General features: G+C 40.6%; 1 protein-coding gene across 2 annotated transcripts in view; it reads left to right on the forward strand.

Annotated features, from left to right (window-relative positions):
- The window catches only part of ANO1 (anoctamin 1), an 81493-nt gene that overhangs the window by 13775 nt on the left and 44505 nt on the right, over positions 1 to 23213 (forward strand). For both annotated transcript variants that reach the window (XM_074917816.1, XM_074917817.1), the window contains exon 2: positions 20502 to 20680. In XM_074917816.1, coding sequence (XP_074773917.1) covers positions 20502 to 20680 — 179 coding nt within the window. The remainder of the gene's footprint in view (positions 1 to 20501; positions 20681 to 23213) is intronic.

The following is a 23213-nucleotide window of genomic DNA, read 5'->3' on the forward strand; positions in this document are numbered from 1 at the left end:
CCTGGCACAACTGAGCAGACTCCCAAACCATATGGTTGTTCCACGGTGGATCGGATGTCTGAAAACATAGATTATCAGAAAAAGTTCTTGTGACTAAAAGGAGACTTAAACGTTGGAGTCTCCAAAAAAGAAACAATTTGTTTGTTAACCAGTGCCTGAGCATGCTTGCTGCAGGCAGCTGGTGCTTTGCTGTCTGTCTGCATCCAGCTACACTCTCACAGCACCAAACGCATCCTGAGGCTGAGCACCCCGAGAGATGCTGAGTGCCCTCGTCTCCCACCGCTTCCCACGGTCAGAGGGCACCGGGGAGGAGCGGTGAGTCAGAGGCAGAGATAGGCAGCTGTGCGGCAGCAGTGGCTTGCTGCCTTCTGGGGCTGGCTCGTTTGGGACGGGGAATTCAGGACCAGAAGAAATGTAAGAATCCTCTTGGGACCAACGTGGGAGCATAAGGGCTGCCCAGAGAAGCTGCACCTGGGAGGGAGGGGATTTTTTTTAAAAGCTCTTGAAAGTGGGTAAATCTGGGTGATGCTCAATCTCTTCTAGCTTCCCATTTTATACAAGACTAATTCGTTATACATCTGTGGCGTTGTTGATAGATGAGGCATTGGAATATTTACTCACCAGATTTGGAGGGCACAGCAATTCACTCTGGGACACCAGCATGTTCCTGTAGGCTGGAGCTCCCTCAAGCCACAGTCTGCCTCCAGAGCCTCCTCCGAGAAGGGGGCAAGAAGTCTAAGCCCAAGCAAAGAGAGGATAATTTGCCCCTGAAGAACCTTCTTTCAGGTTCAAAACGTCTGAGTTCCAGGTTGGTTGGTAAAGTGTTTGAGAGGTTGTTTTTCTATAACACATGTCAAAGTCCTTCTTGATTCCAAAAAGCTCTTTGCATTGGTTGGTGTCTTATAGTGAGAATTCACCAAACTTTGTGTGAACAAGTGTTTCACTTTGCATTTTCTGTATTTTAGTGAAATTTCACAGCAGCTGGGGTGTGCAGCGTAGGATCAAGGAACTGTCTGTTAATAAAGAGGAAAAGATTTCTCTTTCCTCCCTGAATTTGTACAGTAAAATTATGAACTTGGACCATGAGAGTTATAACTGTAGCATTTCTGAGCCCTCGCATCAATGAAGTGTTTTGCTTTCCATTGCCTGTGGTTTAGAAGCGGGGATCTTACAGTGATACCAGCTTTAGCTCATCAGGAGATTTTGCTCCATTCTCACTAGTCTCTTGCTTAAACACTCAGTCCATCATTTATGAGGCTGCCACATGCAGCCTTCACCTTTCCTTGGACTTGGTCGCATTATTCTTTCCACCCTAACATATGCAGTAGTCTTACGGCTTAAAATGACGATCCTGTCATTCCTTACTCAGTGCATGTAAAATTTAAACGCAATCAAAAAGTCCAGCTAAAAGTAAACTGATGGGTGCGTACATGGATGTCTAAAACCTGCTGCTATACTAAACCTTTCTGAGAGCACTAAAGAGAAGCTTATCTTTTAAACTCTCTTTATAGGCTTTATGAAGGAATAACTTGCAGCTCTTACTTTTCAGGGGGGTTGGGGGGGGGGGGGGGCAACCATCAAGTAAAAAAACTGTCTGGAGTAATTGAAACTGATAGTCACCAAAGTATGTGTTAGAGTTTGGAAATGTCTGAGAGGCTGTCACCGAGGAGAGGCCAAAAAGGGAGCCTGAAAGAAAAAATCAGAAAGGAGGTGGAATGTTACTAAAGCTATAATTATAAACATAGGAGGCACTCAGATATTGTTTCTTTTCTTTAAGGCTGCCATGTGAGCAGGACTTGCTGCTTGGGAGTTTGCAGCATGGGATCCAGGAACCCTTTTTCAGGATAGAAGAGAAGATGTGCTTTGTCTCACCAGGTTTATGTGTTCAATAATGAATTTGGACCATAAGAGTTATGAACCGTACGATTTCTAATATTAGTGTTTTCCACAGGCTGTAACTCAGCTCCAATAGGCAGGTAATTGATTGAAAGAAGTACAGGCTGCCCCTTCACTGGAAAATATTTGACTCCTGACTGGTTCTGAAATGTGAAATTCCTGGTCTGCTCCCAGCGTCATGTAGTGTGTGGACATGGTCCATCATCCAGCATGCAGATGCAGATGTTTTGGAAAGGACTTTAGAAAAGTATTTCCACCTCAGTTTTCCTTGGTACCAGCTGCTGTTGCACCCTGAAAATAAAATGAGAGCCGATTCCTTTGCCTGCTTAAGGAAAGGGCATGTGAAACCAATGTTTAGTTGTAGGCATTCAGATATCATATATGTCTTGATTGGGTGGTTTCAGAAACATTGTGTTGGAGATGGGCACTGAAGCTTCACCAAGGTCAAGGGAGAGACTCTAGTGGTAAATGAGTTGTGTAGGTGCTGGGAAGGACCCACCTTGCTGCGGTCGGTGTCCTGTCACCTGGGGCCAGAGGGTGCCCGTCTCGGTGGCTGTGCTGATGGCTCAGCATGCAGGCAGGAGCAGCAGCGGGCTTGCAACACTTATTCCATGTAATTAAACACTTCAGCAGTGCCAGTGGGCAGCAGCTGTTTTGAAAATAACACGAGGGAAACATGTTAGGACATTTTGGTGGCAACAAGCCCATGCATACTTGCAACTGAGAGCACCCTGTCTCCCCTTTGATGCCCCACTCCATGCCCTAGTTTCAAATGTCCTTAAGGTTGGCTGCGTTAATGAGAGCCGCTGGTTAATTTGCTTAACTCTGAAAATCTGTAGTTCATGGAGCACATCTACAACTTGGGGCACGCCAGCAGTGTCATTCAAAAGACTATGTCTGCTCATGTGTTACAGTTGTTCCTGGAGCTGTTACGCACTCGCTTAGTCTCCCTTCAGCCATGTAATTAAAACCGCTTTTGGTGACTGGCAAGACGGGTGCTTCTCCATGCTCTGAAGTGTTTAAATTTAAATGGCAAATTTAATAAACAGTCCAATAGCGCTGGCACATATTGTTCATGAACGGTAATCCTGACAGCACATACCATTTTGTAGTTTACATACAGGGTGTTTTAAAAATTCATCTTTATGTTACTTTTTCATGGAGTTCATGGACATGTTCCAGTTGAGCTCTCTGTGCCCCCAGCTGGGCCTTTGTAGGAATTTCGAATATAAGGATATAAAATGTAGATGGGAAATGTGGGGGGAAATTATTTTGTGTTGTTAATACCATTTTCAGAATTTTTGTGGTATATTGAAGACTATATTTTGTGAGGACGTCATGAGTTCCACTTTTCATTATCATGATGAGAAGTGAAAATGAAGTGTATCACATGGACATTATTTGTTGTGTAAATGGAGGGATTGATGGCTGTTGCTATTGGAATTTCTTTTTTGTCTCTCTGTGGTGGCTTTTTGTGTTTACTTAGTTCATCTGTGGTCTTAGAAAAACTTAAGATGTCTCTTTAGTTTTGTCTCAGGTGACTTTCTGGTGAAGGGTGTTATGGAAAAATATTTTATTGCCATATGGGAGTATAAGAAAAAATGGTATGTTTAGAGAAGTGTGAATTACTCTATATTTCTGTCCCTTTGCTTTGTGTCATCCTTCATCTTTGTTACTACTGAAACACTGATGCTTTTGGAAATACCTTTTAAACTTTGTCCTACAAGTTGGTCAGTAATGAAGCAGGCCTATCTAGCCTGAGATCTTTGCTTAGCATCAGCAAGATGAATGGCCTGCTTAAATATGCACAGGTTTGTGTTCTCCTTGATCAGGATTGATGTGCTTTGCCCTTAGTGTTGTACTTACTTATTTTCAGTTTCTTTATAAAGAAGGCCTTGTAGTCAAGTAGTCAGAGCTGGAGCTAGCAGTCTGACCCAGGTCATACCCGTGACTCAAGTTGCACTAAGCTGATGTGCATCTTGGCCAATCCAAGCTGCAAACTGAATTATTAAGAATTACTTCGGTAAAATTTGCCTTTGGATTTATGTTAAGAAGAAGTGGTTTTAAAGCTGTTTGAGCAGGGGAGTTTTGACTGGAGAGGGCTTATGTTTTGTGGTTTTTTTAATCCATGTTTGTATTCTGCTCCACCATGTATTTATTTTAAAATCTAGTTGTGCATCAACACATTCTCAATCTGAAATGTAGATCTTGGACTGAGATGTTTTAAATGTTTGAACTGAATCCAGTTTTAAAGTACCACAGTTATCTAAGAAGTACATCAAAGTTCCCTTCAGTGTTCATTTCTCATTATTATCTGTTCTGGAGCACTGATTGTTTTTCAGTATAATTAGTGTATGTGTTACCATGAGTTCTCTTTCTGATCTTGCATCAGACGTGCTCTCATGTTTACAGAGAAGAATCTCCTTCACTATCTATGAACTTAAGTTTTGCTATGTCAGAAACAAACTTTTGCCATAATTCCACAGTTTTAGATATGGGATCTGTGTACTGTCAGGTCCCTTAAAAGTACTGGTTTAATTTTCTTTGAGTATGGACACATATGGTTTGCATTTCTATAAAATTCCTCAAAAAAGCACCCAAATGAGTTAATGGTAGCTCTATCCCTCTGTGCCAGCTTTAGGCTGGCCATGGCAGGACAGTTGATAATAGATCTAAAATAAAGCCTGCTGATGCCAAATTGCCCCGCTAAAAATTTCTTGAAACTTGAACCAGTAAAGTGAGTGTATTTACCCTTCAGCATTTTGTGTTATGGGACTTTGGATCTGGTATTAGCAGCCTTAAATCTTAAATTGTTAAACCAGACTTGTTGTTGCTTATCTTGCTGGAAAAGGATGTGCTCCCATGAGTTGGGATGAGAACCAGATAAGTGCAAACTACTCCATCTGGGTAGGAATAATTATCTGGTTAAATAGCAATTCCTCAGAAAAGGGTCTAGGAGTCAAATGAAGCATAAATCCACAATATCTTATGTTGTAGGGAACTTGTAGTAATTCTGCCCAGGGCAGACCTGGAGTACTTTATTTGGTTTCAAGCATCTTTTTGGAAGAAAATTTTGTATCATACAGCTTAACACAGAGGAGAGCAACAAAAATGAAAAGAAATCCAAGAAAATATGTTTTTGAAGAAAGTAGTGGAAGACAGGCATTTGGCCAACAGGATCTGTGAACTTCTGTTTGGGTTTCTAGGTAGAATTGTTGTTTGGGGAGAAATATTCATTATCCTTGTCATATTCTGAAGTGTCCTAGGTTAATGCTGAACTTTGTTTGTAACTCAGAGGGAAAAGTCCATCTTACAGGAGAGGAAAGAAAATAGTGGGAAACCCTCTGTGCATGCATGGCCTCTGTGCCAGCTGCTTTCAGGAACTCCTGGGTCATCATGTCCAAATCTTTGCTATTTCAGGCAACCACATCACAGAATCCCATTCATAAATTTCTCAAGTACCATTATAAAAATAGTTTGATTTTATTTATTTATGGTTTTGCCTCCGTTACTCTGATATGAACCTCATGCCTCTGATCTGGAGCCTCATCTCTAATGATCATCTTTGAGTGTTTTAAACGTGAGTGTAGTCACATGTGCACTTTATTTGTTCTTCATTGCTCTTTGGCTTCTTGACCACCTGACTGGGAGGGAAAGAGGGTAATGAAAGGGTAGTTTTCTAACTTAAAACACCCAAGTTCTTTCATTGTCTTCTAGAAAGACAAACTTCTCCCTCCATCACCGCCACCATCCCCCCAGTCATTTTAAATCTGTTTAAATTTGAGTTCATGTTTCTGAAATGGGGGTGATGAGTACTGCAGGCAATATCCTGGAGAAATGCTGCTGTGGCTCTTTAATCTTTATTGGAAGTACCTTGCTTGATACAGCCTAAATTGTCATTTGACTTTTTCTGAGCTATGTCTCACAGAGGGATAGTTGTACTGTGATCAACTGACATATAAGGAAGGAGTCCAGAAGTATCCTGCAATGCTTGTCAGAGCTAGCACATGGTACCTCTGGAGAAGATTATGAACAGTTTGTTTGAGCAGAAACCATGTTCCACTATACTCAGAGCCCTGATGGACTTGTAAAGGAGTTAATGTCATAGAAAAGATATTTCTGGGGGTGTTCCTTGAAATCAAGAAGTCCCGTTGCTTTTTGGGCCCAGGGTGAACAGGCAGTGGGCATGCAGTTTGATCATAAGGTGTTAGCTGCAAGTTGTTTTGATGCTGTTTTCTGCTGTTCTGCTCTGAGAGCACCTCTGCTACCAGTAGTGACCAGAAGTTCTCAACAGAAAGTGTCTCCCAAAGACAAGATTCAGGTGGCTGTGGGAACAGAGGAATGTTCTGTTAGCCTTTTCTTACACCATCAGGAGGGGGCTCAAAATTCAGCAACTTGAAGATGATACCTATAGTAAAAAAAATTTCAGTGTGATTTACAAGGAAGAAGAATTTTACAAGGTGGTCCCTTAACTGACACGTGAGAGAGGAGCTGGTGTAACAGGTGAAGTTTTCTAGACATTGAACAAGAAAAATCTCAGCAGTTTTTTTGGATGTGAGGGTCATGAGGCAGTAGTATAAAGACTCAGAAGATTCCTAGCTAGTCACCCTCACCTCTTTCAGTAGAGGGAATCATCCTCATTGTGGACAGCAAGTCCAATTTCTGAGAGGAGGTTTTTCTTACAGGAGTTTAGGCAAGAGATTAGATTTAGAAAACTGAAGAAATTTTTGGTCAGGTGTGACTTATCACATTGTATGTGGCTGTATTTCACATACTCTGAAAAGTTCAAATAATTTATTGTCACCGGGCCTTGAGCAGAAACAGCTTTGTCCTTGGTACCTACAAAGTCAGGAGAAGACAGGACTGGCAGTAAATGGTAAACCCAATAATGATCCTTCCCCAAACCAGCTCAAGGGCAGAGTGGATCTCATGCCAGTGGTGGGGATATTGACACATTTTAGAATTGCAGAATCTTGGCATCCCAGCTTAAACTGCCAGCCGTTGCACCCACAAGGACTGCGACCCATGAGCAACCAGTGTACCTCACTTGGTTCCCGATGGTGAAGCAACAAGGCTCCGTTCAAAAGGGCAGAGTTTTAAAAGGTCGTTGCTGGGTGGAAATTTTTGTCTGCTGAACTGAATCAATATTTTGCAATTTGTAAATCTTACAAATGTGTGGTATGCCCCAGTGATATTGGTGGATTAATGAAGATAAATGACTGTCTGCACAAGAAGATCCCTTTCCCCCCCTCCTTTTTCCCTAAGGCATAGGTTTCCTAAGGCATAGCAGCAGCACAACCAAAGTGATTGCTACTAAGCATTTCCATATTTAAACAGTACTCCAGATTGTTTATTGAAGTGGGTAAGTGATACGCCATTCAAGCCTCTGGGAATCGCACTATAAATTTCCCAAATAAATAGGCATAAGGAGAGAAGCCAAACAGGATGCAAGTGCTAAAAAAGCCTCAGTATTAACAAGATATGTCCCTTTCTGTCAAACCAGTAAGTGATTGTTTTACTATGAAAAACAGCATTTCAGATACAGATTTTTCTACTATTGGCTAATTTTGGTGCTCAGCTTCTTAAATCTTGTTTTAAAGGTCACAGGCTAAGTCCCTTCTAAGAGTCTGAGGGCTGATTAGCAAGTGGAAACATTAGCAGAGAAAGCACTTGATATTTTCTTGTCCAGGGAGATCCCAACAGGGTGCTGTGAGAATTGCTATGCTGGAGTAGGTGCGATGAGTCATTTTTTTCTACTGGAACATCATGTTCAGGGGTGACAGCATTCATCTGTAGATATTTTCTCCTGTGAGAACTGGCACTCCAAAAGCTTTGGGCTGGGTCAAGTCATACCTGCATTTATACTTGATCTCATTTTCGGTACCCTTAGAGCATCCAGCCTTCCACAAAATAAAGTTTTTTGATGTACTATTGTGGGACGTTAATCAGGAAGACTTTCTGAAGTTTCCTTGAAGCATCCTGTTGGACTGCTTTGTCTGGAGCTGTGCTGTGGTGGCATTCACTGTTCTACCTGTCTTTGGTCATGAGGGCTTTACAGGCAAGAACCAGCCCGCAGGTAGGGAAGGAATAAGGAATATAAACTGTTGATCTGAGTTATAAATACTTCCTGAAGGAATATAGTTAGATACAAAAGTTATCAGGAAAGAAGTCTTAGTTTCATATAAACAAAAATCACGGCTCATGTTAAAATTAGGTAAAGAAAATAAATAGACTCAGAAATGTTACATGTGTTGTAACGCTTAAATATTTCTTCATTTAAGTACCTGTAGTTATGGATAGAGGAGCAGTCACTATCCACTGTTTGGGGGCATTAATATCCTCTGTGTGTGTATTGGTGGTGTACTACACGCCTGTACGCCACCCTGCTCTCTTCAGCGCTGCTGGAGGAGCTGCTTGGATGGAAGCTGTTCCTCAGGGAGGAGGTCTGACATTGCTTTCCCTAACCAAGTTTGCACAAACACACCCCCAGTATGTGGTCTCTTACAGACTGTAAAGCAACGGAAATAAATGGCACACACATTTTTATCCCAAGCATGTCTGCTGCTGCTCCTGTATGGCTCCCATATCAGCAAGAAACAAATATACATCACTTGGAAAGTTGTCTTGTTTTTCTCGAGGCATTTATGGTGTGAAGGAGGCAAACGGGGCCATGCATGTACATTCAGTTGAGGGCTGGCTGCGGGCAGTGCCCTGGTGCTATTGAGCCAGGTGAGGTATACATCTTTACCAAGCAGCTAGGAGAAGAGTACCTTGATCTTGAGTTGAGCTGGAGAGTGACAGTGTGAAAATAAAAATTTACATACCTAGGAATTTTTTTCAACCACTGCAACTGGTTCAAGCATTTTAAATATCTTAATGTCTCTCAGATTAATGCATTGGACTCAGTGTTATGACACCTGCCCCACCATAACTACTGTTGCTCTATCACATCCCTTCACAGACTGTCTCTGAGACAGAGCCAGTCATAATAAAAAATAGCAGCAGCTATGGGTTCCAGACATGCAAAAGGTTAGTAAAGCAATGGGTTCAAGGACACTACTAGCGAGCTATCTCCATTAGATTTTTTAAATCAGTCAGAATTGCACCACCTTCATTTATATTTACCTAGTTGCCATCTATTCCTTTAAATACCAGTATTGACGTCATTGTTGTGGTCAGGAAGAACTTTTCTTTCTCTTAATCAGCAATAAATTTATTGCAGATTTAAAAGCGTTCACTTCAAGGTAATTTCTGAAGAGTAGGAATATTTAAAAAAAATTAAAAATACAGAGGCTGTTTATGAGACTAGAAACCTAGCTGGCAAAAATGCATCATATCTTTTGTAAACTGGTTGAATTAACCAACCAACATAGAGTATGTGTTATTAAAAAGTGATAAAGTTTGCCAATAGCATTTTACAATATGTTTTGAAAAAGTTGTGGAATACCAGATATACTAAAGGACAGTATCCAAAGAAATAACTTTCTTAAATATTTTGGTAAAGCAAGATTTTTTTTTTTCATGCAGAGTATTGTTTTTCTAAATGTTTCAATTCTTGAAGATAAGTAGTATATTAAAGTTTAATTCCATTATATTCTATTGTTTAGGGGTTTTTTCACTGAACTGATAAACATTTACCACCTAAATGAAGAGAACATTTTCCTTTTTCAAAAAAAGAGAGCAAGTGAAACATTATTCTGCTAACCAAAACAGAAAAACACAATAAAACCTTGTCTTAAGCTTATAAACTTAATCACACTTTAGAGGAAAATAAATTCCTCCCCTATATTCTAGGATGAAACCTTGGCTCTCTATAAATAACAAGGTTACAACATCTTCAATGTCTTTCTCAGGAAATATGAAAACAAATAATGTTTTCTCTCTATCTGCACTGATGTCAAATGCTTGCTCTTGGCAGGACTTGCCGTTTCCTTTCTTACCCAGAGTATCTTCAGGCAGACCATCACCAAACACGTGGGTGAGATGCCTTTTGGTCTGCTTCATGGTTGTATTTTGCTGAAGTCTTGGAGCTGTAGAAATAATTTTAAAAAGATCCTAAAACATTTTTTGGTGGAGTCTTACATTGTACGATCCAGGAGCAACCCATACCGTTCACTTGCTTGACCGTAACAGAACAGCTGCAGTTTGGGAACTAACAGAATATTTGGCTACAAGAGAGACATACTGTTTGAAACTATATCACTTCTAGGTTTTGTTTTGCTGGGTCATATGTTTATGGTGTTCAAAGTTGTTTCCTCAAAGAAGGAGGATTTATGCCTAGTACTAAAGAGTATTGAGAGTATGTCATAGGAAGACTAATGGCCACCTGGTGATGCTTGTAGTTGTGTCTTTCTGGGTGCAATTTCTCAAAGAACAATGAACAAGACAGAAGGGCTCTCCCTTTTGCTGTCTCACACTTTTTGAGATAAAATACTGGGCTGTTGTTGCCCTTTGTTATTTCTGGTTTCATTAGTGCATTAGTGTCATATGTTATCATCTTAATGATTAGAAAAATTGCCCTTTCTGGAGGACATGTCTTTGATTTTGCCAAGATGTCCATGTTTTTACACAGATTGAACACAACGATCTTTCAAAATATGTCTGTCTTAAGTTCTCATAATATGAACTCACTGAGTATTTGGGGGGATGTTAAGTGCCTACACGCTGGCTGTGCACATGACTTCCTTCATGCAGGAATCTGCTCCTTTAAGGGACATAGCTTTGGTATGGATTCTGAGCCCCTTTTGGAAGCATACTGCTGCAGAAAAAACAGGAGCAAGTTAGGAATGAAACCTGGAAATCTAGATGGACATTTTGGCCCAGTTACCTTTCACCACCTGCAGCACCCACAGAGCCCTCCACATTCTGCTTCTTTCCATTTTAGAGTTGACAGCAATTTCATGGCAATTTCCTCTCCTTTGGTCTTCAGTAGTGAATGTGGATTGACTGCCTTTATCTAATCCAGGCTTTTTAGTAAAAAAGGGTTTTGTCCCCTGTTACAAAACCTACAGGGCAGCAGTTTACACTTAGACTGAGTCTTGACTGCTGCTTTAGTATGAAGATGTACTAGATAGTAAGGACTGTCAAAAGCTTAAGAAGGAAGCTTGGTGAGCCCGGACTCAGCACTCCTGTCTTTATCAGCTTCCCTGCCAAGGGCCCAACTACAAAGAATGTCTATCTCTGCTCAAACATTTCAAGAGTGCCTTTCATCTGGGGGTCTCAAAATGCCTTACCAGGGCACCAGCCCCATCCGTCCTCTTGCCAGCACTGAAGAGAAGCTGACTTTGCTGATGGATTAGTTTTCTGCTCCAAGAGTTTTGCCACCCAAGATGACACCACCAGGAATCCTAAGCAGGAGTATCTTATTTTCTCATAGCGTGTGTTTCTGCATCCTCTGGCACAGGGCAAGCTAGCTGGCTGGCACATTCCTGGAGCATCAGCCTCTTTGTGGCAATCAGATCTCAGCTCTTTCTTAAAACAAAGGAGATGACTACCTGGAGGCATAGTCACTTCTTAGGTCTCCTGGCCCTGATATACCTCAATTTCTAAGACTGGGGAGTGCAGGGAATGGTGTTCTTATGGATAGACAAGACTTAATAGAACTTTTCCCCTTCATGGATTTGCATTCACTTGCTCAGGGGGAGAGAGAGAGATTGTTTCAATTGCCGGTGAAACTTAGCAGGTAATTGTGAATTAGCAATGCTGCTCCACATCCAAGTTAAAACTGCAGGGGTATGAAGAAAACTTGCTAGAACTGAGCTTTTGCTCTGTGCAGGATTTTGGTTTTATTTCCTCAAACAGCACAGAGCTAGAGACTGCCTGGGACCTTGGATGAATATCGCCTACCACCACCTCGCTATCAAATCAGCTCCACCTGCTTTGGCACACCCAAAAAACATATATAAGGTAAAGCTCTGCCATACAAAACCCGACCTCACCCAGAGTGACTGGCTCTTTCAGCGCAAGCGTAGAAGAACTGCGGTTACTGAACGTGGTGACTGTAGTCAAAAACATCCTTATCAGTTTAGCAAAACCTTCTAAGACATCCATGCCTAAATCTATGCAGTCTGAATGCCCTCGTGACTTTGATGCATGGAAATTTAAACATGAGTGCAAATGTTTCAAGATTAGGGAAACCTCTTGGATCAAGAGCAGCTTTGCCAGTCATTATATGGTATGATCTCAGCCCCGGGTTGCAGTCTGTGACTTATTCTGGCAATAAAACTGATAATCTTCGGATTGTCATTTTTGCATGGTTGGCACAAGGACCTATTTGTAATAGCCTGGTAAAGGAAAATATACTTAATATTTTAAATGTATTTAGATATCTTTAAAAGCTGCGGTATACATTGTCCCAATACATACCAATCCTCTCCTCATAATCTCTTTTTTAGAATTTTTTTTTCCTTCCATCTGGCTGCTCCCATTGGTAAAAACTGCCTTCCCTCAAAACATACAAACAAAAATAATGAGTGTTATAACCCTTCAGAACATAACTAACAGGATTCATAGCGCATGGATTCAGTGGATCTTCTATATCTGGTCTATCCTCTTCTCATGATACGTATAACTCAGGATATGACATTGCAGAGTGCGTTCAATAAAGTAATCAATACACAATTTGGAAGTCAGTAGTAACTTGTGTAAGAAAGAGGATAGTAGTAGTCCCGATGCATCATACCAGTGCTTCTGCTCTCATGAAAAGTGATATAAAATGAAAAAAAAAAAGTTGCAAAAATTTTTCTGTATGTGTAGCAAAGTAACTGGGAGCAGAATTTCACTAATTTTGTCTATTTTGCTATGAAGTACTATCAGATTACAGAAATACAAAAATAATTTGTAAAACTTTAGTTAGAGTTTGGAAAGAATAATCTGCAGTGGACTTGAGCGTGGCTTCAATGCTGCTTTTTGTGGAATAGCAACAGGAGCAAATCTGAAATATTTTTCCAGTGTCCGGTAGAAGAGTGCTTAATTTAAGTATTTTAGAAATACGTCTGAAAACAGACTGACTTAATAGACCATTAAATAGTTGTTTGTAGTTGGGGGAAAAAAGTGTAATTTGTCTCAGGGGGAGGTGGGGGAGGCTTTGTGTGTTTTTATAAAATGTGGGATTTTCCATTGTCTAAATAAATGGGCAGTATGAGTCTTGTTATGATAGAATTTATATTTGCTGGTCCATTATGTGCTGTTGAAAATGCCGTTTCAATCAGAATGTTCATTTTACTAGTATTGCGGGTTTTAGGTGATTTTGCTCTTTGTTTTTACATTTCACAAGACTTGTGTCAGATTAGATGTGGTCAAGCCTAGGGCTGCGTACTGCAAACAGAGTAAATTAATCTTCAAAAACAAAAATAGAAATGCAGAAATAGGAATGATGTCACAGTAGTGTGTCCTTCTCACCTTCTTTTAGCATGTTGTTAATAATCAATAACTTTAAAGCTGTAGACAGCCTTCCAGGAAAAGCTGCAGCCCCACGCTAGAGACCCACTGTTGATAAATCAGTACTGAGAAATATAGCTAAACAAGCTAATGTTTCAAATAATCCTCCAGGAGCTGAATTTTCTCCACCCATGTGACAAGATTTGATTTTCAAACTCCCAAATTCTGGACACAAAGGCTCTGAACGGGCTCTGCCATTCAGCGTAATACAAAGCACTAACAAAGTAGTCAGCATCAGTTATACTAAGATTGTCATGCTTTAGAAGTATTTCTGTCCTGCAAAGGAAACTGTCCTTGGAATCCAAATTTTATTTCACTGTTCAATCTTTTTATTTTTCTAATGGATTGGATCATAGCCTTCTGTTTGCTTCATTAAGATAATAACCTGTACAGACAGAGGCTACAGCCAAGTTTTAAAATAAATGCAAAAGCAAAGGAGATGGGTTCATTCCAGGGTGTCCCACTTAGCATGGTGCTACAGAAGATGAAAGGGGCAGGGAGTCACCTCTCTGCAGGCGGGTGGACAGGAGGTGTCAACATCCCTGGAAGCATTAATCTTGCCCGGGTGTAGGTCGGTTGCCTTTTACAGCAGCCTGTTGCCTTCCAGGCCAGTCAATGGTTTAGTGCAACCTCCTGCATCTCCAGAAGTAGCGCAGCTAGAGGCCACATCTGGCTGTTCACAACTAGAGAGGGAAAAGCGAAATCAAATGGTCACAGATGTGGATCTAATCAGTGCTTAACTTCTGGACTTTGAACAGAACAAAAGTTCAGGACGTATATGAGTGCTCCTTGGAGAGCACTGCAGTTCCTGACCGAGCTGTTGGTCTCAGGCCAGTGCCTCGTAAACAGGTGTCAGCATCCCAAAAAAGAGCTCCCTTCTTTGCCAACGGCGGGTATCCTTGCTGGCATTCCCGCAGCAGAGCTTTGCGGGCCAGGAGGAGTGACCCATAGGTCAGGAATGAGACACACTGGTGGGGTGGCATACTGAGGCTTCCTTGACATTTGCTTTGCCTTATTTTTTCCTGAGGACGAAGCAGGGATTTCAGGCTCTAAATCTGACAACCTTTTAATATATCAGGAGGAGGGGGGAAAAAAAAAAAAGAGAAGTGATGGGTGAGTCACTTGTGATAATTTTTTTTTTTTTTCTTCTTAGCCCAAGGATTAACCTGTAGCTTTGAATTTGGAAGATATAGGAAGTAACGAAATGGGTAAGAATGTGCTGAAGGAGGATTCTGCTGCTAGGGGGCAATGTATAGTAAGCAAAACCACATGAAGGCATTTTCTCTCAGTATCTATCAAAGTTTTTTTAACAAAAACCGAAATCCAAAAAATATCTGACATATTGCATACACTAGCATTCCTTCTGTAGAGAGAGAGTAGTATAAACAAACTATGCAACCTATATTCATATGTGTATGGTGGGGTGGGTTTTTTTACACATATATGTGTGTGTGTGTATGTGCATGACGTCCTTCCTATGTTTCCTCCCTATCACAGTAGGGTCATGACCGGTTCTGGGACCTGTGCACAGTACTTTTACTTCTTAATTCATATGAAACAAATGTCTTCAGTTTAAGGAATCTAAACCCCATACACTAGTATTTTAGAAGCTTTTGTGAAGAACTGGTGTTATGGCTCCTTCAAAATGATTTGCTCATGGAACTTATCCTGCATGATTCTTAATTTTTCATTCTGATTTCTATCACAATCTATAGAAGGTAAAAAGATAAGAATGTAGACATTTAAAAGTCTTAAATTACACGGTCTTGTAACTCTTCTTCTTCCCTGTTGAGAACAACTGGGACAGCTAACCTAGATGTCTTTACAACTTTTTTGTTCTAGCCACTTTCTTAAACATACTCCCTAAAAAAGAACACAAGGGGGGATAAGAGAGGCCAGCTTTAACAAAGTTATTGGTTTCAGGTTGAGCAGTGAAATAGTTGCTCATTTGTTTATATATACTTGTGCTGACTTAATGATGCTCATTTTAGAGCTAGTGCAGGATGTTTCTGTAAATACTGCATTGTGTGAATGCCATTTTCCACTTGTCTTAATGAAAAATTATTTTTTGCTTGAGAATATCCAGTGGTTATACATGATTATGATTATAATATTAATAAGCTAGTTGATTGAACTCGAGGCTAGTGATAGAGAAAATATACGCATTTCTAGAGCAGATTTTCAGTTCTTGTTCACATGGTCACCAAAGTCCAGTGAAGAATCATTGTCTAAAAAAAGTAAAAGTTACAGCATAATGTGGCAAATTTCTGTGGTGGAAAATCTATTGTTCGTTAATTAATTAGTGTTAACTTTTGAGGGCTTTTACAGCTGCATCTGAAGTTTGAACAAAGAAGCAGATGTTTGCAAGTTTGAGGAGATTTTAATTAATTTAATCTTGTTTCCCATATTGCTCAGAGTGAGAGTCTAATTGTAGATTCAGGGGGAGAAGTAACTGGCTCAAAGGCACAAGACATGCACAGACCCTCCTTCTCATTATAATGCACTTGTCTCTTCTGATCTGTTCATTCATCAGTTTCTGTCTTCATGCTCTCATCTCTCTGATTCATATAAATTTATCTACTTCAGATGAATATAGTGCTTGCTTATTTTGTACTGGGAATGGCACAAGAGTTCATTGCATCTGATGCATCTTACAGAGAAATCCTTTCAGAATGGCTAAGATATCTCTAACTTTACTGCACTTCACAAGGTCATTGTAGCATCTCTGTGCTCAGAATTGCAGCTGGTGGCTCAGTGCAATCCATGACATTCCAAGATCTCTGGAAGAACTCCCACAGAGAGCAGAAAGGTAGCTTGAGAGCTGCTGTAACCATCTGTTTCTATGCCTTCTTTTTCTTGTAATCCCATGTTAACAAAAAAGGAATAGCTGTTAAGATATATGTATGGTCACATACCCTATGGAGCTGTTCCTAAACACAAGTGTTGCCTAAAAGCCTGTTCTTTTATACCAGTTCTGAAAAATAAAGGGTTATTAACAGCAAATGCAGGAATTACCTGGCAGCGCCAGTGTTAGGGAAGCTAGAAGTTCTATATGTGTCTGATGGCCACCGAATACTTTCTTAAACCTAGTACACAGAGGGGATTGAAATTGGTATCAAATGCTTTTCAGCATTCTACACTCTTACAGAATGGGGATGTTTTGAGACAGGCAAGGATTGCTTTAAAGTATATTATTATATATTGTATACTTGGCAATACATATTCTTAGGAAATATTGGGACATGACAATGCAATACATAATAAAGTGTAAAAGGACCATTGGGTGGGTCTGAGTCTATGTTCCGGGAATAGTAGGAACTTCCACTGTCTCGAAATCCATGGGTTTCTGAACAACATCAGCTGAGGAGACAGAGAAAGGTCTGACTGGTTATATGGCTGTGTTGAAATATGGACTTCTTCAGGTCCTTGTTGTAGTGTTTTCTGGTTAGTAAATAGAAGAGAATGGATTAGTCAATGTTAGAAAGCAGCAAAGCTAGCAGTTTTCACAATACTCTCCTCTTGCAGCTCCCAATAAAGAGATTAAGATGTGACTCTAGCTGAATTAGGACGTTAATGTGTTTTGTGCTTTTCGTACTACATCTGCTATCTTGCCATAAATAGTTCTGAACGTGAATTTATTTTGAGATTAAATTATTGTTCTTGTTTAATATGATTAACACAATATTGAGATTCATGTTTTTAAATCTTTAAAATACACTATTCCATATAAAAAGATATTTAGTGTTCTGCAACCAAATGCTTTGACCTCTGCCAAATCAGCATAAGTGAACTAGTTATAATCCCTATGCGTTTGTAATTACCAAAGTGGTTTGAATGGCTTTACTTAGTATTAAATCCTGACATCATCTTTAAGTACAGAAATCAAACTTGTTGTAATGAAGATTGTATCAATAAAGTTCTCACATTTCATATCTTTTCTGGTAGTCATAATAAACCAAAATTGTATGATTCATCGCCTACCTTAAGTATTTGTTCTTTCCGATATTGCCAGGCTACTGATGTGTAAACAGAAATGTAAATGTATGCTTGCGGATGGGTGATTGTTTGGGCTTGCACAATAGCACTGAATCATTTGAGCAGGTCTCCTTGCTCTGTACCGTGGACTTAACAAATGCTGCTGAGAAGAGCAGCTCCAGAGCACAGGGAACTTGTTTGGACTCAAGGAAGTTTGTGATTTTCTGCTCTAAACATACTCTGTCATAACTGTTATTTCTAAACTAGAACTTTTCAGTTCAGAGGTCCATTATGAGATATATAAAATACTGTTTCATAGTCAGTAAAAGGTGCCTATAATATCCTCTGTAATCTGCTCAAGTAACTAGGTTTTATTTAGTACATGTGTGAAAGGAGGAAAAAGGAGAGGACTTTTTACAGCACTTAAACTATTGTTTTTAGAATGTTGTTTCAGGCATTCTTCCAAATAAAGACATGGGGTGTTTATGCTCATGAAGTTCCAAAAGTTGTTGTATTATTACACGAGTATTTTACAGCTACAGAATAAAAGCTTGAGTACATAGGATTCTGCAGCTGATAATATTTGCATCGATTCCCATGTGTTTAGGGAGCATGTGTGTATATACATGTGTATGTTGGAAAAAGAGATCATACATGCGTAGGAATTGTTACAAACGTCCTAGTTGCTCCCATGAGAGAACTGATTTTTTTGTCTGCATCTCTATATTACCCCATAAAAAGCTTCTTCAACTATTATGAATTGTTATTCAAGTGATTTACTGAGTTTGAAGATTGTGCCCCAAGATTGCAAGTGTGGCATCTTTTCTGAGATAACTATTTGAGAATTTTAAAGAAAAACAAAGAACAGCAGCACAGATCTGCAGAGATGTGGGTGTTACATGCTGTGCGCATGAAATATGTAAGGATAATTGCTGCCCAGTTTTTATGCAAAGGTGATGGAGTTAATGAGTGCTGCAGTTGCTAGGAAAGCAGGCAGCTTGTAGAGAGTTGCTTGGGGCAGCAGATTTCCCAGATACAGGAGATGAAATGAAGATCCACAACTTGTCATGTTTGTGTGTTCCAGAGAAGCACATCTACTAATTCCAGAGAAGCATAAATTTCATATTAATAACATTTATCTTGGTCTGATAAGAAATGTGCCAAGGCTTTGGGCATGCCTTCCTCCTCTGCTGTTGCAGGTTCTTGTCCATGCTAACTCCTTCATGTCACTACGAAGAACCTGGATCGCAGGTTCATGCTGTGCCCTCACAACATGGAAGTTGGGTCGGGTTGCTTGGGTCCGTGTGTGGTCGAGCTCTGACCATCTCTAGGGATGGATGGAGATCTGCAGCTTTGCTGGGCCCTTTCCCCATTATGTGGTCACCATTGTTGTTAAAGAATTAATATATTTTTTTTAATGTCTGGTCAAAATTTCCTTTGTTGTAACTTCTGTCTGTAGCCTCCCATCCTTTTGCTGTGCACCTGTGAGAAGAATCTGGCTCTGCCATGTCTGTACCTACCTACTCAGTAGGCAGATGAAGGTAGGAATGGGACTTCATCTTTTGCCTTCTCTTTGGGCTGCATAACCATGGGTCTCCCAGCCTCTCCTTATACTCACGAGACCCCTGATGGTCCTCAACTGGACTTGCTCAAGTCTGTCAATGTCCTTCTTGTGCTGAGGAGCCAAAACTGGGCACAGCACTCTAGCTGTGGTCTGGCAAGTGTCAAATAGAGGGGAAAATCACTTCCCTAGACCTGCTGTCTTTGCTTTCTTACTAATGGTGCCCAGTATGCAGCTGTCCTTCACCACTGAAGATGATCACTCACTTTGAACCTGTCCACCAGCACCCCCAGGTCCTTTTCTGCAGAGCTACTTTCTACCTGGTCCGTGCCGTTTTTTCTTGTGCTTGAGACTAGTCTGTCCAAGGGCAGGACTTGTTGGGTTTCATGAGACTTCTCTCAGCCCATTTTTCCAGCCTATTGAGACCCCTCAAAGTGGCAGCCTTACCCTCCAGCTTATCAACCATGCTTCTCAGTTTCATGGCAACTGCAAACTTGTTTGAGATTTTTTTCCATCTCTTCCTTTCACATCATCCCTGAAGTTCAACCAAATCCAGACAGGTAGTTTGATGAAGAGGAGTAACATGCTCCTAGGCTAAGACATAGCTAATTAAAAAGCAAAATCTATCCTCAGCTCATCAGAAGCTTAGTGGTAGCTCTAGGTAGGAGGGAAGTATTTTTCCTAGTGGACTAATGCTGTATAGTTTCTGCTGCTGTCTGCTCCATTTGGTCTAGCTGCAGCAATAGACTGTTGTAATACAGCTGCTATTAGGCTGCTTCTCTGCATGTTTTTGGTGTTTGTTTTTTTGGGGATAGTTAATTTAGTATCCATTCAAGGCTAGAGTCTAAAATTCTTGCTTTATCTTCAGTCTTCAGACAAGCAAATCCTGCTCCTGTGTGGTTTAAAAAAAAAGGCATAGTGCTGCAGTATGTCAAAATGAGTCAAATCTTGGAAAATTTTGCCTTATATTGCTTGTATAAATGCACATATGCAAACATTAGTTTGCATTTTATCAGTTATCTGGTTGTTCACTTTGTAGTGAAATTTTAACGTTAAATCCTTTAGCACATCTATATACTTAAATAATAAGTGGAAACAGCATGAATGTCTGGCAGGTTGAGAAGGAGAAAACCTCAGATTTTCAAGACTACCTAAATAAGAATGGTTCAGTACATCAGATGCAGTACATGGATACTTGAGGGGAAAACCACTACTTAGGCTTTCAGCGTGAAGAAGTGCTTGTTGAAGGAGAAAATGCCTACTGAAAAAGGGAAAAAAACATGCCACGTATTGTCACCAGCTAATTCTGACTATTTTTCTTTTGTTTCCCCCTTTTTTCCTTCTGTTCCCAAGTAATGTAATCATTCTGTGAGACCGTACAGTAAACATCCTGAGACAGCAGTGCAGAAAAGCTAACTGAGCACTGCTCAGGAGGAGGAGGACACCTAGGTAGGGCTGAAGAGGGCTGTGGGAAAGCTGAGAAGGGAGGCACGGAGAAGGGGTGGGAGCCCTGCACAAGGGCTCATTGGCAGAAGGCAGGAACAGGATACGTTTCAGCTTTTGGGTGGCTCTGGGAGGAGCAAGTGTTGGGATTAAAGTGTCTTGATGAAATTGTTCCTTTTCTTTTCAGACGCAGACAGTGAGTTTCATGGGGTGGATTTTTTGCCCGAAGATCTCAACGAGGCTCCAGAAGAGACAGGAATGAGGATGAACAAGAAATACTCCTGCCTACCAGCTGAGGAGAAGGGGATCCACATTATCAACATCCGAGCTATTGAGGATATAGGATATGACCAGCATGAGAGTACAGTGAGTAAAGGACTTGACAGATGTGTCGTAAGTGGCATACTGCACTTTACTCCTTAGCTTTTTTCTTATTCTTTCCATTCCCAGAGTGCTCTGAAATCCTCTCCCTCCCTTTTTCAGAAGTGCTGAGGAGAATTGCCACCAGCCACAGTACATGCTAATTCAGTGGGATTTGTTCTTTGATGTGAAGAAGGGAAGCAAAGGATCCTTGGTTAACCTGTAGCCTAAAAAGGGGTTGTCTGTTCTCAGAGTAAGCAATCTGGCAATAAGGCTGTGGCAACTTTTAAATTTCTTTGCCCATATAGAGGAGAACAGGAAAAAATTTCTTGCAAAACCTGTTATTAACATAGGTAACGTTAGTCTATGGCACACAATAGAGATTAGAATTCCATTATGCCTTGGTTAAATTCTTTGATGCCAATTTTAAAGTAAGTTGGTAACATGAATACCCAGCGGGATTAGGAGTTGATTATGTCATAAAAACGAGTTTATTCAGGTGAAGGAACTAAGATGGAGTGGACAATATAACAGATCTCACTGGGGGAAGGTGTATTCATTGTGCTTGTGCTTAATTAGGGTTGAGTGTGGAGGAGTAATTCTGTGAGAGTGTCAACACCCTGTCTGCTGTGGTACAGCTGACATGTCTTTTCTGTGTCTGATTAGCAACCGAAGGTACATGAGCCTTACATGGTCTAAGTCAATGCAACTCCTTCTCTATTTCAGTGTAGCAGCACTGCAAGAAAGGATGTGGCCCATGAGTACCTTTCAGCATTAATACCACATCCTTAAAAGATAACCATTAATTTCTTTAAAACAGAACCAACAAGCTGCTTTGAGTTTTTCGGCCGCATCCCTTTTGCAGTGGGACATAGCTATTCTCAAGTATTAATAAATTTTTATTGAGGCTTTAGTATCCACAGTGCAGCGCCTTCTCCAAAATTATCAGTGAGTCCCCACAAGGGTCAGATTTTCAACAGGAAAGTTCAAAGAAATGTGAAGAAGTTCTCATTTAGTTTCTGCAGTGTGACCTGTCCCCTTACCAGTGGCAGTGGCTCAGAGAAAGAGAGACACGAAGGATTTTCAGTGCCCCTTTTCTCCATCCAGGGTGTGCTCCAGGAGACAAGGAGCTGTGGCCAGCAGGTACTGATCTCTCCCGAGCTCCCCAAGCAGTTAGAAACATCTGGTGCACTCACTGCTGTCACCTCCAGTCCTGCCATTTCCTTTATTTATTTGTCTCCAGAACAGACCAGCTAATTGCTGTCCCTCGTAAACTCAGTCCAACGAGGGTAGGAAGTGGTTGGGGTCTAAATCTTTTGCCTGTTTTATCGCCCTGCACTTAGCTGAACATCTGTCAGTTCAGACCAGTTTTTCAGAAATTGATGTTTAATTAATTAATAAAATCAACACATCTTTAAAAATTAAATACAATTAGTTATCTTAAAAGAAATCCCAGTGTTCCTGTATCTTGTTTACAACAACTATTTACTTTGAAGAGGCATTATATCCTGAAAATCCAGTTAGCTACTATTTCTTAATATTTTTTCTATAGAAATTTGCATAACCGAGTTGCTTGCTGCGAGCAGACTGTCAGCTTGCTTTAAAAAAATGTTCTGGATTCACAGGTGTATGCCATTAATCATGAAGCAGTCAGAAAGTAGTAGTTATTAAGCATAACTACAGTATAGAAGGCCATTAAGAACTAAATAGGATATCTAGATGGGACACAAACATGAGCAGCCTGTGCCCTGAAGAATGTTATTGTCATGGCTAAACACGAGAGATGTGGAGCAGGGAAAGGAGGGAATAGGACAAAGAGTGAACTCTGTGGTGGCAGCAAATGTTATATGTTTATGTATTTGGAGCAAAGGGTTTAGGTTAAATGGAAAAGAGAGATAAGATCCAGAAGGAAAAGGAGAGAGAAACAGATAGTAAAGGCAGGCGTGGAGCAAAGCTGTGAGGAACTGAGGAGATGGAGACCTGCAGCCAAGCCCTGGGCAGACATGGTCAAGTCAGGCTTTGGAAAGCAATGAATGTTCAGGCATCCCCACCTCGCCCAATGGCTGCTCCTGGCATCTCGGGCTTCTTGCTGCCTGCCAGTCTTCCTTGCTATGTGCTCATCTGGTTACACTTGTCTAATTACTTCTTCAGTGCGCTTCCTCCTCCCTCCAAACCCGGGAAGATGGGGTTTGCTGCTTGAATTTTTCTCTGAGTAAAAATCTCCCCAAGGCGAAAAGGGAAGATCAGACTCTCCCTTAAAGTCATTGATTTATAGTTACAGTGGCTGGGACCTGCTCTCCCCAAAGTGATGTTCAGAGAAGTATGCAAATTTGTGTAACACTGGCTGGGTTTCGATGCAGTTTTGGCTATATGGGCTGTAATATACTGTACAGTAAACTCAGAGGTTGCTGTTTTCATCTGGTGTTTAAAAATTGGACTGTCTTAGAAACAACTCTTTCCAAATAATTTAGATGCAAGGTTTTGTGTATGAAATAAGCAGAACCTGTACACATCCCAAACGGATTTTGACTGATATGAT

The sequence above is a fragment of the Athene noctua genome, chromosome 14 (assembly GCF_965140245.1).
Source record: "Athene noctua chromosome 14, bAthNoc1.hap1.1, whole genome shotgun sequence".
NCBI classification, from domain to species: domain Eukaryota; kingdom Metazoa; phylum Chordata; class Aves; order Strigiformes; family Strigidae; genus Athene; species Athene noctua.